The 19,444-nt window shown below is 31.1% G+C and overlaps 1 protein-coding gene across 2 annotated transcripts; it reads left to right on the top strand.

Annotated features, from left to right (window-relative positions):
- The first annotated feature begins 359 nt into the window (after positions 1-359).
- On the top strand, positions 360-9,460 carry LOC146952204 (uncharacterized). Of its 2 annotated transcripts, XM_085758837.1 has the most exons (8): positions 360-540; positions 652-738; positions 840-934; positions 1,103-1,234; positions 2,352-2,789; positions 5,937-6,285; positions 8,752-8,829; positions 9,108-9,460. In XM_085758837.1, exons 5-8 carry the CDS (start codon positions 2,365-2,367, stop codon positions 9,156-9,158), a joined length of 903 nt encoding a protein of 300 aa, XP_085614963.1. In that variant the 5' UTR covers positions 360-540; positions 652-738; positions 840-934; positions 1,103-1,234; positions 2,352-2,364; the 3' UTR covers positions 9,159-9,460. The 2 variants fall into 2 exon arrangements, with proteins under 2 accessions (XP_085614963.1, XP_085614970.1); XM_085758844.1 differs by lacking the exon at positions 652-738.
- The last annotated feature ends 9,984 nt before the right edge of the window (positions 9,461-19,444 follow it).

The raw sequence follows: 19,444 nt of genomic DNA, 5'->3' as shown, positions 1-19,444 counted from the left end.
ATGGTAACTTTCGATTAACTTTTTTCAGGATGACGAGTAAATTTTAGGCGTCTAAAGAGCAACTAAACATCATACACAAAACCCATTTGTTTAATTTATTTATTTATTTTGGATAAATACACAAAGCCCACTTTGAGTAACCTAAAACACACCCCACTCATTACTCTCATCTAACGGCTCTACATATTCCGTTTACAAAAAACCAACGGCAAAAAGGCTCTCACAAACGACGTAACGTGTGTTCTATGGATGGTTCAAGTAAAGATAAACAACAGCCGCCAGATATAAAATCTACGGTCAGAATTCATCACAGTGTAGCAGAAGATGTATAAAAACATGTCTTCACAGAAAAACAGAGCATTTCATTTCATTCTATCACAAGAACAAAAGAGAACGACGAAGAGCAACAACAACAACAACAATTTTTCTATGTTCTTTCACCATTCTCTTTGCAAAACCAAACATCTTGTTCTAAGATCTTAATTTTCATTACTGAATGGTTAACGCTAAGGATCTGCTAATTTCTTTAACATAATTAAGGTTTCTAAAATCTAAATTATAATTATAAGATGCTTCAATCTATAATTTGTTTCATCTTTAACCAGAATATCTAATTTCATTTTGTTTTTGGTTTATTTTCTGTGTTTGCAGGTATTGAATTGTTAATTGTTAAAAATCAAGTTAATTCTGTTTGTTCAGAAGAGTGCATTTTTTGGTTCATTTTGTTGTATTTTGAAGGTGTTCAAATTTTCAGTTTCAAAGCTTTTGATTCTGTTTCATTCTTCTATTCTCTGTTTGAATTCTATGCTAAAGTTTTTCTGCTTTTTTTGTATTTGCAGATAAGCACTTATATGCAAAAATTCGAAATTCTGGATTCTCTGATGAAAAAGTTGTAGATCGAAGCTTTGAAATGTCATTGTTAGTTAGATTTTAGGTATGGATTTGTATTTTCTGAAAATAAAATAATTTTGAAGCTGACGGTTTTGAATTTTGATGAAATCGAATTAATTTAGAAAGTTTAAATATCAAATTTGGAAGTGAAGAGTTGATTTTCATTGAAATCAAGTTTTTGACATTTTATTAATTTTAATTTTTTTTTCAGTGGATACGATCGATAGTTGTGAAGAAGTTCTGGATTTCTGTCTTCATCTTCATCATCTTGGCAGGGACTTGAAAAAAATCTCATTTTCTTCTTGTTGGTGATGTGCCAGAAGAATTTGACTATTCACTAATTGTAAGTTTTTCGTTAATTATTGCATTAATTTTCATGGTTTATTGCTTTTTATTTAATTTTATTTTCATCCTTGCTCTTGCAAATGATTTTGATGTTCTTACTATTTTTTTCTGAAAAAATAATATAAATATTGTAGATTTAAGTCAACTTTGAAACTACACTTTCGGCGTAGAGTATGCTTTGTACTTTGTGCAGTTCTCTCTTTATTTCTGTTTACAATTTTTACTTTTTATGTTATGTTCTGTTATTTCTTCTTCTTCCTCCTCCTCTTCGTGTTCTTCATGTTTTAATATTTTTGAATTGTTTTAAGAGCAAAATCGGTGAAACAATCTTAATCCTTTTCTATGTGCAAATTGAACTGAATCTCTTCTAATTTGGTAAAATATTTTCATAGTTTTTTTTGAAGGAAAATATTTTCATAATTTGAAGCGAGGTACCCCTCATAATTTTCACCATCCATTTTTTTGTCTTCGTGTCAAGATGCTTCCTTTGCACTATTCCCATGGCTATCATTTTTATTTCTTCTCGAAAACAGTGGACCAAAATATGCAATTTGTTTTATTTAATTTAATAATAATAATGGAGTATATTTTTTTTCTAATAAAAAAATTAGGTGAGTTTGATTTCGAAGCTCACTAGGGTTTGAGTGAGCTCCAAAGCTCAAAGAAACGTTTTCAAAAATATTTGTAGATCAATCACTAAAGAGATAATTATGTTGACAACGGAAGTTGAATCTATCAAGAGCAAAGAGCAGAAGCCACCCATGTTCTTGCGGGATATGGATTCAACTCCTTACCAACCTTCATTGGCACAATACAATAATATATAGATAGATAACAGATACATTATAAATATTATAAATAAATTATATAGTATTTTATAATGATAATGACCCTGACCTAATTGTAGTCTTGCAAAAAAACACAAAGCAAATTCCAATTTCAAGTTTATTGAAACATGAATGAATATGTAATAATTTATGGCGTTAGATATTTTTTTTGTACAAATGGTGCTAGATATTCCACTAGTAATAATTTTGAACAAAAAAAACATATTTTACTAATAATGGTCTACTTGCAAACTCATATTTTACTAATTGATGATATAATGATGACAGGGAGGAGGGAGTGATGGATAAGGAATCACATAACAACCATGACAACAGCAACAACATTGGTAGTTTAAGAGATGATAATAGAGACAAAAATGAAGGAGGGGATGGATCTAGTTCCTTGTTATTGAGGGCTAGCTCAGATGGATTCAGACAATCATCCACGTCAGATTTGGTGTTACAATGGGGGAACAGGAAGCGATTAAGGTGCATGAAGGTACAAGTTAAACAAGATTCTTTAAACCCGGTTCAAAGGACAACGGTTCGAGTGGACCGGAGGGTAATTAGGACCGAGAAAGATACTTCAAACCGGTTTGGAACATCCCACACTGATAATAACATTGTGAATGGTCATAGTCATAATAATCAAAATCAGAGTAACGGGTATCCTAGTCTTCGTCAACGTGCCCCTTCTCCACAGCAACCTCCTCCAAGGATTCTCAGGTACTTGTCATTTGTTTACTTTTCCCTCTTTTGACTTGCTTGATTGCTTACATTAATATTTGTTAAAATCATGCAATTTTTTTGGTGAAAAAAAATGTGATTGTGATGTGAGTTGTGACATGAAGGTTTTCCGTTGTGATTGTTTTTGCTATTGTGATTAAGTGCGTGTTTGGATTTGCGGTGAGTTTGAGAGAATCACAGTGGTTCATGTGATTTCAGTAAATCTACCTTGATTCCAAGTTAACATGCATCGAGTGTGGTGTTCGATTTGAGTTTGGAAAAAAAATCGATCGGGATTTGATATCTAGCATTTGATTTTTGATCAACGTTTTTGTGATTGCTGCGCGATTGTGGTCGAGGCGTGACATCAATTAGAGTTTTAAGAAATTATCGACTATTCAAGACATCAATTATTCATGTTTTTGCAATTTAAGATCAATTGTGATTAAGATTGCATTTAACCGCGATTCAACTTAATATTAGGATAGTGGTCATAATGGGATTGCAATTTTAGTTATTTTCAGCTAGATTTTAAGATAACTGTGAATCACATAGATTAAATTAGGTGAAATGAAAGTAAACATGATCAAACAAAAACATTGGTTACAAATTTGTTATATGTGAATTTCTTTGATTGAGGAAGATGTACCACACTGCTACCTTTACACACTAGCAAGCTATAAGCATAGCTCTTGCTCGGACTATGGAAGGAAGACTTGGGATACTTGCCCTCCAGCTCTGGGTAGCTCCCTTTTGGCCAATGACGCTGGTGTCCAACCAAGTTGGGGAGGTAATTCACTTCAAGTATTGGATAAATCACACACTTGTTGAGTCATTTGATCTAGGTTTGTAGATCGATATTGGATAAATCTATATTATGACTTTCATAAATCAAGTCCAAAATACAAAATTGAGATGTAATATGTCTCGTCTGTATCAAATCCAAGGATTTATCAAGTGATTGTAATTGTATGGATACACATGATCCAAGTCCTCCTTCAATACAAATCGTCTTTTTGTCGTTTGGGCAAACCCTCAGTTGTTTGTCGAACGACCATAGATGATTAGGACCTATCGTAAAGATACAAAGTTTAATCTCCGAAAAATGATAAGTGTAGTTTTAGTCTTCAAAAAGGTTGCTGATTGTTTATGTATTTTGGGTTGTTCTCCTGAAGACCTTTAGGTTATGGATCAGTCCCATCTTAGCAATAACATGGTAACCAAAACTCTAATGTGCTCCAAATTGATTACTTTTAGGATAAATTGAGACTACTAACATACTACGTTATTTTTTTGTTGTTACTTTGTGGGGGGGTTGAACTGACGATCTCTTTATACTCCAATTCAAATGTCCCTCCCCAAATCAGAAATCACCTTATCACTCCACGTCATTTAAAAGTTTTAAGGGCAAAATACTTTTCATTTCTCATAAATCACTACATGTTTTAATTTGTGAATAATTTTGGTCCATTATTTCCGTTTATTGCATGGTTAATGGCATCATATCTAGTCAAACAGTATCCGATAATCTTGTAGGAACTTCTTGGTAGAATTTGTGTGGAAGTAATAGATTCATGTCTGCCACGGATTTCCTGAGGGGGTTTGAATCTTCAGCTTAAAAAAAAAAAATGTCACCACTACTGTGATTGAGTATAAATAATTTGGGCGGTGATGGCTGGCGAGCCAATTAGATATTCTTTGTCTATTTAAAGTGGCATTGACGACATTTTGCTGCATTTGGGCTATGAATAATACGTACACTTATATTATGACCATAAGCCTTATTTTTTGTCCACTCACCAATTGGTAGGTCCTCACAAATGTCTCATCCGAATTAAACGATCAGCTCACGGTGGGTGCGTGAGATTCCCATCTTTACTTTCCTCGAAATTAATCTATTTTTCTAAGGTATCATTATTTTTTTTTTTTGGTGTGAACTGGATTTCTTCTGCGAATATTATAGAGACTGGTTCCTCGAGCCGGATAGTTTTAAGGTTATAACTAAGTTAGGACTAACCAGAATTTTTTATTATTTCATAAGAGTAGTTGATATATTCATTATGTATGCTATCTTCTAGTAGTGCTGTGTTTTGTGTCTGCAAATTGAATCTTTATTATTAATCAATTGCTATTATCTAACCATTTTGCAACTGCTTTGACATTGATTATGATTAAATTGATATTCATATTCATATTATATGATATGATACACTTCTAGATTTGGTTGATATGTTAATGATCATAGAGGTTTACCGTAAATCTTTGGGGTATTTTGAAGATCATGTTCATAACTAACTGCTTTACACCTTGTGGATCTAGATCTGAAACACCGTAAAGTATCAAACCAACCCCTCAATTTGTGTTTTTTGTTTTGTTTTGTATTTTTAGTACTACCCATCAATTTGTTTTTTATTTATTTATTATCTTAAACATAAACATAAATATCATCATGAGGATGTTGATAATACCAGACTTTGTCGGGACATGAAACAGAGGGTCTTCCTCCACGTGTTAATCTAAAGTCATTTTCCACAACAAAACCCATTTACAACCGTTGGATGATACACCAAGTGTTAGATCTGGTACGTCCTATTCTTCATTCCAACACGTAGTAATAAATAAAGTAATCTTCCATCTTTTCTTCAAGAGCCCATAATCCATCCAGATCCAACGGCCCTAAATCTTTCGTGAAACCAGCTGTGTCCGTTATGAATCACCTTCACTTTACATAACCTTAACGTTGTGTCTCTCCAACATCTCTCTATCTACCTAAAACCTTTTCATCTAAGTTAAAATAACGTTAAAGACACAAACACCGAACAATCCAAAAACCACCTTATAATCTACAAAACACACAAAACCTGTTTATTGTTCCAACTTCTCCAACGCTGATATTTAATTTCAGATTGACCCTTATTAAGGTCAATTTCGTAAATCCACTTCTCCCAATTTTATTTATTATTTATTTATTCAAACAAAACAAATAAATATTCTCTATTTTTATTTATTTTTTATTTCCTAATGCATATTTAATTTGTTTTCTATATTTATCATGTCATGTTTCATATTCATAGGTTAATAATTAGAAACATACTATCATAGAATAAATCATAACTTTTTATTTCCTTTCTTGTATTTGATGTTTAGGAACACAGAAGGTTCAGGTGCTATGAGAGGAACACAAACCAACGGAAGTGTTAGAGGAATTGCCTCACCAGAGAGGGTTGGACATGAGAAAAGAGGGACCCACACCCATCACAATGAACACAATAACAACAACAACAAATCTGCAGCTTCATCTGATAACGCTTTGGATGGGAAGAAAGGTGGAGGGTCATCTTCTGGGAGTGGTGATGCTACTCCATCGGTGTGGCCACCAAAGTTTGTGATTGCCTTGACTAACAAGGAGAAAGAAGAAGATTTTATGGCTATTAAGGGTTCTAAGCTACCTCAAAGACCTAAGAAAAGAGCCAAATTGATACAACGTACCCTCAATGTAAGCTTTACTTTCCTTAATTGTTTGGTTTGCTTTATGTTCTTCAATTTGATTTGCTTTATTTAACTGTTTATCTTTTTGATGAAGCTTTTATTTAGATTGGAAAAGTTTATGCATTAGAGAATTAATCCTAATTGAGAGGAATTTTTTTTCTTAGAGGTGTTCGTCACGTGAACTTAGCGTAGAAAGTGAATGAAACACTTCGCAAGAAGCGTTTTTTTTGTTAATTAATACTCCCTCCGGTCCTATTTACAAGAGACAATTTACATTTTAGATACATTAAATAATTTATGTATTTGGTTTAGGTTCTTGACTAGATACATACATTATTCAATGTATCTAAAAGGTCAATTTTCTCTTGTAAATAGGACCTGAAGGGAGTACGTGATAAACAAGGATGGTATAATTTTGTGTGATCTTAGCTTAGAAATTGAATGAAAAACTTCAAATAAACTCCTCCCAAAATGTGATAAAACTACATTTTCAATACCAAGAAGGAGAAATTATTAATAATAACGGTGACATTAGAACCTCTTGAACAAATTTATACATCTTTTAGTTTATATTTATTTTAGTAAAGGCATAAAGTCATTTTAGTATAATCTCAAAAGGGTTGTAGTGATGGTTAGAAATAAAATTTTCATTATTTGTAACTTAGTTTGATATAGATTTTTTTTTGTTTTGTTGATAGGCTTTATAAATATTCATTATGTACCCTTTCTTAAATTGATAGTTATCCTTGGTCTTTGTTTGTGTACATAATTTAAATATTTAATTTAATTATAATAAAGATTGTCATTTTTAGTGGGCATCCTCTTTTCTTTTTTCCTTTGAACCCTATATGCCTGGAAAAGCCATACGTAAATAGTGGTTGGCAGCTTATGGATTGCTATACACGCGTCAACGGGACCATGGTTCACATTAAGTACTGTCTTAAAAAAAATTTGATTCTTCACAATTTCTTTATGACCTAGACCTAATTTGATTCATGAAAAAAAAGAAATAACTAAATTAGTTTTTCGATATTTTTATAATGGTTCCAATTCGGTCCTGAACTCGTTGTAATAAGAGGATTAGTATTTTCTGTATGAAAATGTCGCCGAAAAAAAATTGTGATATAAATATGAATTTTTAGTCCAAAAAATACTACTAGTGAGGTATATTCGTAAGGATTCAGATTAATCCCACAAAAACATACTTTGAATTTAATTTCACTGCCGGTTTGAAGACTTATTTGAAAGATAATAATAACGAGTATATCTGATGGCTTTTCCGACTCAATTCATCTAAACTTTTTTTTTCATTAAAAAATTAAAATAAAAATTCAATATGTCCAAATGCAAGTTGCACGTTGATGGTAGAGGAACACTATCTGATTGCTTCGTTAGTATTGGTGGTGGAGCTATCTAGGGGCAATAATATAAAAAGCATAAAGTTGAAAATATTCTGATTTTTTTTGTTGGAAATTGATATTTTGCTCATCATATAGTAAAATAAATATTTTGGGTAGAGAAAGAAGAAAAGAGGCACTTGATTAGGTCCCACTTCAACGTCAATTACTTAATATCTGGACTTGGTCCTTACGCATGTAATTGCAATTTTCCTCTTCTGTGGGTTTTTTGTTTTGACTAATCCTCTTTCGTGGTTCTACAGACTACCTTTGAAAGATTTATATATTTTAGTCTATAAAATTTTTGTTTGTTTTTATATAGTGTATTATATATATAACAACTTTTCATTTTGTTAGTCTTATTTTTATGTTTATTATTTAGGATAAAACTTGTTTGTATTGTAGTTAGTTCTTGTAATGTGTTATATTAATTTTGGTTATATAGTCTATTTCGAGGGGCTGACTAAAAATTAAAAGTTCGACAATTACAAGACTAATTATAATTGTATATATTTTTAGTAAAAAAACCTAATAATAGTATATTTGTAAATAATAAAAGCCAAGTGTTACAGCAACTAAAGACAAAATTAAGGCACTAGCCATTTTTTATTTAAATTAAAATTTTTGTCGTGCACTGAAGCAGTTTGTGGTCTAGGCATGTGTCCACTGTCGAGTTTTATATTGTGACACTGGAAATTGGATGTGCTGTGTTGGAAACCTGGATGGAGCAAGCTGGATAGTGAATATCATTAATTTGTTAATTTCTTTATTAATAAAAATGCCACACACTGTACTAAGAAAATAAATAAAAATACCATATACTAACCGACAACTTGAAATGGGATGAGTTGTCTTTCCTTCTTTAAATGGTTGCTGTTCTGAAGCATATTCATAGAAAAATATTACTATTATTAATATCGTCATCAATATTTTTGTTTGTCCTTCTTTAAAAAAAATATATATATTATTTTTGTCCTTGATTAGTTGTTTGTTCTTTACTACCTCTTCAATTCATCTTCCTATATTTATGTGTATTGTTGCATATTTTGATTAATTTATTTTGCTTTGTATTGCAGCTTGTAAGTCCAGGTACATGGCTATCCGATCTTACCTTGGAACGATATGAAGTTAGGGAGAAGAAAATAACCAAAAAGGTATTAATCAATAAACAAACTTTTTTCCTTAACTAATTTTTTTTATTTGTTGAAATATATATAAATCTTGGTAAATTTTATGACCTCCGTACCAAACAGGACTCAATTTTACTAATCAATAAATAAATGAGATAGGATTTGTTAGAGAATATTGTTAGTATTTTTTGTTTCATTTATCATATTATTTTATATATATCTTGACTTGACCTATAACTACTATTTAATTTTTTGATTCTTTAGCACATTGATAAAGAAACCTAATTTGGAATATTATGCAGAGACCAAGAGGCTTAAAAGCAATGGGTAACATGGACTCTGACTCTGAATAGAAGAAGCAAGGAAATGAGGAAATGGTATAATAGCAAAGGAATAGACCAAAAAACTCTTGCTTTATGCTGTGGCTATTGATGTGAGAAATGTTGGGTTAGTGTAAAGTAAAATCGAATATAAATTAACTTGGTTTTGATCCTGTTTTTCTCACAGCCATGTTCATTTTTGTTCTCCAAAACGTTTATGCATAATTGTGAATGATAAGGAACCCATTTTCAGCTGAAGGATAAGCTTCAAGCTTTAGATGTCGGATTTACATCTCAATAAAAATTGCTAGAATGTTAAAAATTGGCTACAAAAATTCATTGTCCAAAAGTAGAAGATTCTTCGTGTTCACCGGTAAAAATAAAAGATTATTCGAAGGTAATGGTTTCCTTTAAAGATAAAGTAGATTATTTAATTGAGATTCTCTCTTTTTAAATTATAGAAAAATATGACTATTAGATTTTAGATATATAGTTTAATTATGTAAATACGTATCATCATATAATAAAATGAGAAGATATTTATAAAATCTTCAATGACTTTTAAGAATGAAAGAGAACCTACTCAGATTATTCTCGGAGATGATTATTTTAAGTTGATTTACTAATGAAAGAGAGCATCTAGATTTTTACCATTGTTTATTTGTATTTGTAAAATTTCGGCATTGAAAACATTGGTATTTGTTGAAATTGGTATGTTAGATATTCATGGTCTCCCGATGTGAAATGTTTTATGTGGTATTTCTCATTTCTTCCGCACATAAAATAAAATGTGGTTAACTTGGTAGAACTAATGGAATTGGTTAGACCTACCTTGAACTTTTTTTATTTGATTGCCATTTTATTTGTTGTAGATTTTTTATTGACGAAAAATGTGCGTATACCATTTTATAAAGTTGAACGCATGGTTTGAAAAATAAAAGTGTCTATTAACTCTCTCAGACACAAAGGCGATAAGCACTCTTCTTCACCGAATAAACCTTCATTTCTTCTTACACCACATCTCCCCCATGAAGCACAACCAAGTTAAAAATAGTGTGATTTTTTAAACCCATGGATATCATATCTCTTGCTTCTGCTTCTACAAGAAGTGCTGAGAGACCTTCAACACAAATAGTAATTAATAAGTATGATGATCAAGAGTCCCTTTGTCAAAGACCTATATCTGGAATGACAAGTCTAACACCATTACCATTAACAATAGCAGAATAATCTATGGTTTTCACATACAACAGGATCTGAGCAATCCATGCAAATACTTCCAATCATAAGCCTTTGCTAATTTCAAGTTTGAGTGCTAACACCAATTTTTCCCAGTTTTAGATTTCATAAAATGCAAAATCTCTATTGCCGCTATAACATTATCCAAGATAGACTAACCAATGACAAAGGCTGATCGATTATACGAAATGTATCTATCCAAGGTGTTTAATAGCTCTAGTCTTAGAACCACTACACATATGTCTCCTACCCAACCAGCCTAACCAAGCAAGTTACAACAGTCGCGCCCATACCTACACCGACCTTGCCAAACCATATTTCTCCAAAAACGACATAATCCGAACCATCTTCACATACAACACCCCCACCCCTACCTACATATTAACCTTTCCAAACCCTACCTTACCAAAATGGCCACAACTTGAACCACTTCCTCACTCATTACATGAGCACGCATGGTCTAGTTCTTTATATCTATTAATGCAAATGATTCTCTTTCGACACCCTTTGTTGAGACTTGTTCCACAACCACTTGAGGATAAGTTGGAATCTTCAAACCAAAGAAACCTTTTTCAATCACCAAATATCGTTTGCCACCTTCTACAAAACCAACATCCGTCACACATGCTATCTAAGATAGCAAATGGAAGCAAGCTATATCTGATGAATAACTATCTTCATCAACAATGGTACGTGATTTCATGTTCCTCCTCCACCATGTTTTAATGCCATTGGAAATAAGTGGCCGTTTCGTTTGATGATGAACCCAAATGTATCCATTTTCTGGTATAAAGCATGACTAGTTGCAAAAGGTTTTTATCAACATCCTAGTAATAATTATAAGGAAACATTCAACATTGTCCTCAAGCCTAAAATATTCAAAAACGTACTACACATAAAATTGTCTAAGAGTTGAAATCTCATGAAAATAGACATCAACAATGCATTTTTAAATGGAACTCCAAATGAAGAAGATTACATGGCACAACTTCCTGGATTAGTTCACTAATCTCATCCTAATTATGTTTGCAAGTTTCATTGGTCTAATCAAGCTCCTCGTGCAAGGTACAACACATTACATTATATTCATCCTGAGTACTGCACCATTGGGTGCATCACTACTAGACTATTATGGTTGTAAGAATTCTTGCTTAAACTTGGCATGCAACGCCCTCAACCTCCAACAATTTTACTGATAACATTGGCGCGGCAATTATCGTAGAATCTTATTTACCACACAAGGATAAAACACCTCACCATTACTACCACTTTGTCTGTGACCTTGTTGCAAAGACAGAACTCCAAGTTTCTCATGTTCCTTCTAGCCATCAACTTGTTGATCTATTGACCAAGCCTCTGTCACGAATTACATACATCAGTTTCTTACTTCCAAGATTAGTGTCATTGAACCTTCCTCCATCTTGTGAGGGCATAATGGATTCATATTTTGATTTGTACAAATTATATCCTTGCGTCATGTGTAATTATCTGCATTTAAATAGTTGACGTGTCTTCCATAGTCGCGCACATATTTATTCTTGTAAATATACTTCATATGATAAATCAAATGAATAAACTTCACACTATTTTATACAATGGCTAATGTTATTCTCATTAGATATGGTTTTAAAAATAATAACAATGGAATTTAAAACAAAATAGCACACACTTGACTATTTCCGACAAGTACTCACTTCGTCTCGAATTAAATGTCACGTTTGAGTTATGTGTTTTTCTTAAAGCCTCAATTTGTATCGAGTTAGATGCTACATTTGAGTTGTGTGTTTTTCTTAAAGAAATGATTAATTAAATTGATTTCAATAGAAAATTTATTATTTATTGAAACATTTTTATTAAATTTAGCTAGTTGAGTACTTATATGGGGTGCAATTGAATAAATAACGATATATTTGTAAAATAACAATAAAAAATAATGCATTGATATTTAAATTAAAAATGTTCTACAAAATACAAAAAACATTAAAAAAAAATGGAGATGACATTTACCTCTGTTTTCAAATGTAAAAAATAAAATAAAATAATAATACATATAATTGAACTATATTGAGAAAAATCCAAATTTTTCTTTTCCAATTGCTTTTTCCATTTTACTCGAAATATGATTTGTTACAAAGACCACTTCTATATTTTCTGCAACTTTCATCTCCTCTCGCATGGCTACTCTCAACCTTATTTTTTGAAAAATAAAAATAACAAAAAGCAACATAACAATTTACACCATCTCTATCTTAAGGATAATCCAAAATTTGTTTTTCAATTTATTTTTTCCATTTTCCTCCTAACATAACAAACATAACAAATGCTGCAAGGACCACTTTGCTGTAGTCTCCTCTCAGACCTCTACTCTCTATAAAACAAAAAAAATAGTACATGCAGTCCATTATTTTGTCGTAGTTTGACTATTCAGTTTTGCTATTTTATCGTTTTATCTCTTTGAATTTAATACATTAATTAATTTAATGTGAAATATAGGTATAAGTAGAGCTCAGGGAAACTCATATATATCCAATTCATCATCATTCCCATCACTTTTTTTCATGGACAATAATTTCATTATTTCAAGTTCAACAACATCTAGTAACCACCACATTCCAACCTCATTACTTCTACCATTCACCAAATCAAAAACTCCATCAACTTACAAACCAAGCAATATACTAGCCTTCCCCAACACAAACCCATGTCTAATTTCTTTATTTCAAGTTCAACAACAAATCATGTGTAGCCTTGAGGCTTCTTTTAGCCTTTGAACGACTTGGTAGTCAAGACTTTTGTTTTACATATACATGTTCATGCAATGAAATAAGGAAAACAGATATTATCTAACATACTAAATATAAAAGATATTTGCATATTCTAATACTTTTTGTGACAATTAAAAGAATTTTACTTGTCGCCCCTTTGTTGGATTATATACGGGTCAATGTGGAAGGACAATGACGTAGAGGGTCACCATGTAAGTAATAATAATTGATTCATGCATAAGAAATGTGTTTTTTTATTGTTACCCCTATTTCCTGGGTCTTAGTTCGGTTGTTGTATAAAAAATTTGGTCTATTATTTTTTCATATTTAATTCTTGCACATAATAGAGTGATCTCTGAAACCCTTTTCATTTTAGTGTATTTTCTTTGAACTAGCATTTAATACATTTGGTCTATTATTTTTTCATATTTAATTCTTGCACATAATAGAGTGATCTCTGAAACCCTTTTCATTTTAGTGTATTTTCTTTGAACTAGCATTTAATACAGATGACTTTTTTTTAAGGATTTAATACAAATGACTTATTACTTGTTGTTTATATTTATGAATAATGAACATCAGAACAAGTATTTTATTGTATTGTGGAGAAGGAATAAGATATTTTTCTTCTTATTTTGTAATGAATGCCATGGCAACATGTTTAGGGTTTTTATTCGCCACTCTTTCGTATTTTGAATTATTCTGAGTACTCACCAATGTCCCAAAATTATATTATTTGGCCTTAATCCAATTTATGCTGCAAAATCGTGAGATTAAGTGCTTTTTATTGATATATGTATTGACTCACTTGAGTTTTTGTAGTGCCCACCGGTTTTTGGTTTCACAAAGATAAAGTTGAAGGCTTGAAGCTAATTGATTTTACGGTGTTTTCTGTCTACGATATTCTGGGTGCGTTTGTTTCAGCTTTAAAAAAAATAGATTTTGAGTTAAAAAAATCTAGAGATTTTTTTTTAGAGATTTTTAAAAAAATCTAAAGCTATTTCCGTTTGTCTACTATTCATAAAAATCATTTTTTTGAGATTTGAAACACTTACACTTGAGTTCCTTGCATTTAGAAAAAAAATAGATTTTGGAAAAGCTACTTGAAATAGATTTTCATTTTGAGTCTAAAAATGATTTTTTTAGTAAAATGGATTTTTTTTAAAATCTCAAACAAACACAACAAAAACTAAAAAAGTGATTTTTTACTCAAAAAAATAGATTTTTTTCAAAAAAAATCCAAAACAAACGGGCCCTCTATCTCTCATGCAAAATCAATTATATGGGTACTTGTTTGGCGCATATGAAAAGCAAAATAGAATAACAAAAACTAAAAATAATTCATTTTAATTTTGCTAAAAAGTACTATATGTTATCATTTTTTCAATTTTTTTTTTGTGTTTCTCTTTTTAAATGAAAGAAATTGATATGCTCAATTATATGGGAATTCATTTAGTTGATAAAAAATGGTACCAATTGAATCTATAGATAAATAACCTCTGGTTATTATAGATAATAATATTCACACAATTATACATACACTTGAACGTAAAATAAAAGTAACACAAAAATATGACAAGACACGGTTTCGCCAAATTTTTGAAAACTTGGTTATCTCCCTTAACTTCGCAATCAACTATACCCAACCCTCTTTCTATTTATTGTTAGAAATAACCAACATAATTGGTAAAAATCTAAAACATTACTACCACAAACTAATGTTTTGAATCAAAACTGATACATATTTAGGTATGAGGTTGGTTGACCCTAGCTATTAGGCAGTTACATACATTCGAGCTGATATCTTATTTTGTGGAGGACTAATCCACACTCTTTGTTCATCTAGATGCAATGCATGAATACTAAAAACTTGTGCTAGCAAAAGATCCCGTACAACACAATGTAAGAAGTACAAACCATTGAAAATAACCTCTAACGATTTTGTTTGTGATTTTAAAAAAGAGTGTTGTTAACATTACTCTTTAGAATAACCTCTAACGATTGTGATATCATAAATGTTGTTGTAAGCTAATAAGACAGTTAAAACTAGCTAAAACGAACATGATCCCTTATTATACCATGAATTATTTATAGCCATCAATGGTTCTGCCCCTTAACGAAATTCACCACAATCTCCACTTGAATCGCTAACAACATTTAGGTTAAAAGCATGCGGCTCTTGCCTAAATAAAAACAAACAAAATAAAATTACAGAAATCGCAATCAAATCAAATTAAAGAATCACAGGATAAAAAATAAAAACATAAAGAGATACTTATAACAATCGTTATCAAATAGCGGCATTTTTTACTTTGATAAGTTGACACTCATTTACAGATTTTATCTGCAAATAGAATATTTTTTCAATGAGAATATTCCCTTTAATATTGATTCAAACACAATCTTCATTGAACACTTGTGAATTATGTGAATTGAATTGGCATTAGGAGCACAAGTCTTCCATGAACACCGGGTGGCCTGAGGGGCGGATCCATGTTGCTACAAGTGTGGGCTTGTGCCTACACAAAATTTTTAAAACCACTTTTTTTTTAGTAGTATAATGTATCAATAGTTGACATTTTGACAACATTGCCCACACTTATCATAAATTATTTCTCTCTTGGGCTTTGTTTGCGAGTTTTGAGGGGAGGGGAAGGAAAGGCTTAGGAGGGGAAGGGAAGGGAAGGAAGGGAAGGGAGAAATGAGGGAAAGCCTCCCCCTTGTTTGGGAGTTAAAGAAACCAACAAAGAAATGAGATGGAGGGATTATGTGATAATTTTATTATTTTACCATTTTTTTTCTTAAAATCAATACATTGTGTTATACTTTGTAATTTATCTTTTAAATTATAATTGAAATTTTGAATTATTATGAGGACAAAATTGTCAATTTGTATGTTTAACCCTCCAAAACCCCTCAATTTGGGGGAACTTTAAAATTGAACAAATGAAATCCTTCAAAACCCCCCAAAACCTTTCCCTATTTTTTTGAAACTCCCAAACAAGGGTTTACCTCTCCATAAGCCTTTCCTTCCCTTCCCTTCCCCTCCAAAACCCAACTCGCAAACAAAGCCTTGGAGAATTGAATGCAAAATCGAGTCGGAGATGACAAGTTAAATGATTGTTTAGTTATTTATATAGAGAAAAATATTTTTATTGATATTGAAAATGAGAAAATCATTCAAAATTTCCATAATATATAAAATAGGAGAGGACAATTTTTTATATGGTTCCCCAACTATTCAAAAATTCTGGATCCGTCACTGGGTGGCATGAATTTATTATATTTGAGTGAATATCAACGTGGAAGAAAAGTTCTATTTTTAAATAGGACATGTAGATGGTTGTCAAATCTTCGAAGTTAGAGACAGTTGTTTGTTAACGTGTGTTGCAAGTATCTTTTTTTGTTTTTTAATTGAGCAAACTCCAATTTTTGCAAACTCTTCAACAACCGCATCCATCACTACTCTGCAACTTTTGTCAACGTAACTAACATCCATACCTCCACGGGAGGACCTTCCATGTAGGCCTTGCATGCCCTCAGAATATCACGAGCTCTGGTGAGGAAATGTTCCACTACAAAGTCCTCAAAATTCTGAAACCAAAAATTACACTTGGAAAATTTTAAACACCAGAAAATTAAAGGATTAAAATGAAGTCTAACATTTACGTAAGAATCAGTCCAAACAAGTCTAGAAAAATTGAAAACACAGAAGGTAACATCAATAAAATAGCATAAGCAGTGTTTCATTTTTGCTACTTTTGAGTGCTAAACTTGTGACAGAAATCATGAAAATTAATCAATGTTATCTCACACAGTCTGTCTCAAACAGTAGCAGACACCATAACTGTTCTTGAACTTTCCATGATAATTGTCTCAAGGATCATTCAGTGATTCTAAGACATAAATGAATTTATCACAGACAAAGTAAAGAACACTTCGTGCAAGAATCAGTCCACATCTACAGGTGTAGAAAAATTGAAAACAGAGAAATTAACAACACTAAAATAGCATAAGCAATGTTCCATTTTTTGCTATTTTTGAGTACTCAATTTTTCATAGAAATCATGAAATTTAACCAATACTCACAAACATATGTGGATATATTCTAACTAGATACTTTTCTTTCTTTTTCAAAAAGGAAACCTAGCCTACCCAAACCCTTACAGTTCTCAAACTCTAGTGTTGACCCATGAGTCTATGTTTTTGGGAGTGAATTTAGTGTTTACTCAATGATAAATTCTTTTTTTAGTGAAATTGGACCTTGCACCGGGTTTGAGCGTTATAACTCACACGGGAGTGCATCGCATAAACGACTAAACCAAACATAGTATTTTGAAACGGTGTGGTAAGCATCCTACGAAACATAAAGTAGGTATCAAAGTGTGATACGAAAACATCCTTCACCGATGTGTATCCTACCCCGGATCCCAAAACACCCTGTTGGTGAATATAGTAAGATTCTAAAACCTCCTAGTTATCATAGAGTTATGCTTGGCTTTTATTGAATTAAGGATGTTTTATGTTATTTATTTTTGTTAATGACTTAAGTTTTGAAGTATATATCTTGAATTTTATATATGATATTTGAAGTATTTTGGAGTTTATTTATGATATTTGAAGTTTTTTTTTTTTTAATGTATTTTACGATGCACGATTCAAAACAATGGTCGAACGATACACGATATGTATCCGATTTAAAAACCATATTTCAAAATGATGAGACTCTAACTCTAGTTTTCTTTTTGGATAGTTTCTTTTTGGATAGTTTTAGAATCAACTTATGAAACTTATTTTTTAGATTCTTTGTTGGATGTTTTTATATGATTTTGTAGAGTAATTTTTTGTCTTTTTGTTAGATATGAGTCTAACATTTTAAAAGTTTGATCATGTTAGTTATTGATAAGCTCGATCTATGTCTTAATATACTAACAAACTAATAGATCAATGTGATTAAATTTTCTTTCTGGGACGGAAGTACTGGGTGGCCAAGGAAGACTATGGTCTCATCAACTTTTTAAAAAATAAAATAAAAGTATACTACTAGTATACTACTATTATATGTCGTTGTTTCACTAGGGTCAATAATGTGGTCCCCCGTCGTTAGCACTTCAATTGGAGTCCTATATAAACATTGAGCCTTTGTCTTTTATGACAAAGATAGGATTTTTTTTTGTTCACAAACAACCATTATCAATTTATTGATTTAGTAAAAAATAAAATATTTTTTTTTACATTGATATATTTATATTTATTTGCACTATTTTTTTTATATATTTGTTTGATAATATTAACTTGGGTTAATTGTTGAAATTAACCTTGTAATATACCCGAAGTCTGAATACCGACCTTGTAAAATAAAAAAATACATATTCTAACTATGCAATTTGAGATTCATATTATTTTTTTACCCTGTAATATAACCGGAGTCCAAAAAAGCAAACTAAAGGTGGAATTTTTTAATGATTTTTTCGACGCATGTTTAAGACATTAATGTATGATTTTATACACAAAAATTAGAATATTTTGACTAAGGACAAATTAATTGTGAATTTTTAAAACTCAAAGATCAAAACAACGGAAATCTCGACCTATAAATAAATTTTTGAGTTGATTGTTTGCAGAGATATATATAAAACTACATAAAAAGGATCTCCAAAGTTTCTAAACATTTTAAAGACGTTCCAATTTATTTTTAGTTTTCAGCCAAAACGTACAAAATTACAATTTTGTTCCGAGTAAGAGTGTACTCACGTGTCAAATTGTGTTCCCTAATTTTGTAGGCATTATTAGAACATCGTAAGAATCTTCATCATGAATTGTTTAAGAAATTCATAATTGCGGGGGGATAAAATTCATAATTAATTTGTCCCTAGTTGAATTTTTTTGCGTAAAGCAGTATTTTAACGTCATAAATATGTCGGGAAAAATTCAACCTCGATATCACTTTTTTGGACTACGCGTATATTGGGGTCAAAATAAGAAGAATCTTAAATTACTGGGTTAGAACATGTATTTTTTATTTTACAGGATCATTTTTTAGACATTACGTATATTAGAGGGTCAATTTGAACTATTTACCCTATTAACTTAAATTTAGCTTAAATTTCTCATACATGTAGTGCATTTGAGAATTTATTTTTTCTTTAGTAAAGTATACCTTTTAAACTTGCTCCACTCGATGTTTAATTTTTGGTTCCGCACCTGCTCTTTTTCATATTTAACATGATATTTTAGAGAATTTTACTATATATGATGTCATGTTAATTCTTATTTATAATAATGCATTTAAATCTATGAATAATTAACGTATAT

This window comes from Medicago sativa, chromosome 1 (genome assembly GCF_051527215.1).
Source record: "Medicago sativa cultivar Bolivia chromosome 1, Bolivia_mono, whole genome shotgun sequence".
Lineage (NCBI taxonomy): Eukaryota > Viridiplantae > Streptophyta > Magnoliopsida > Fabales > Fabaceae > Medicago > Medicago sativa.
Note: the sequence above shows the minus strand (reverse complement) of the source record. Positions and strands in the feature narration are given on the sequence as shown.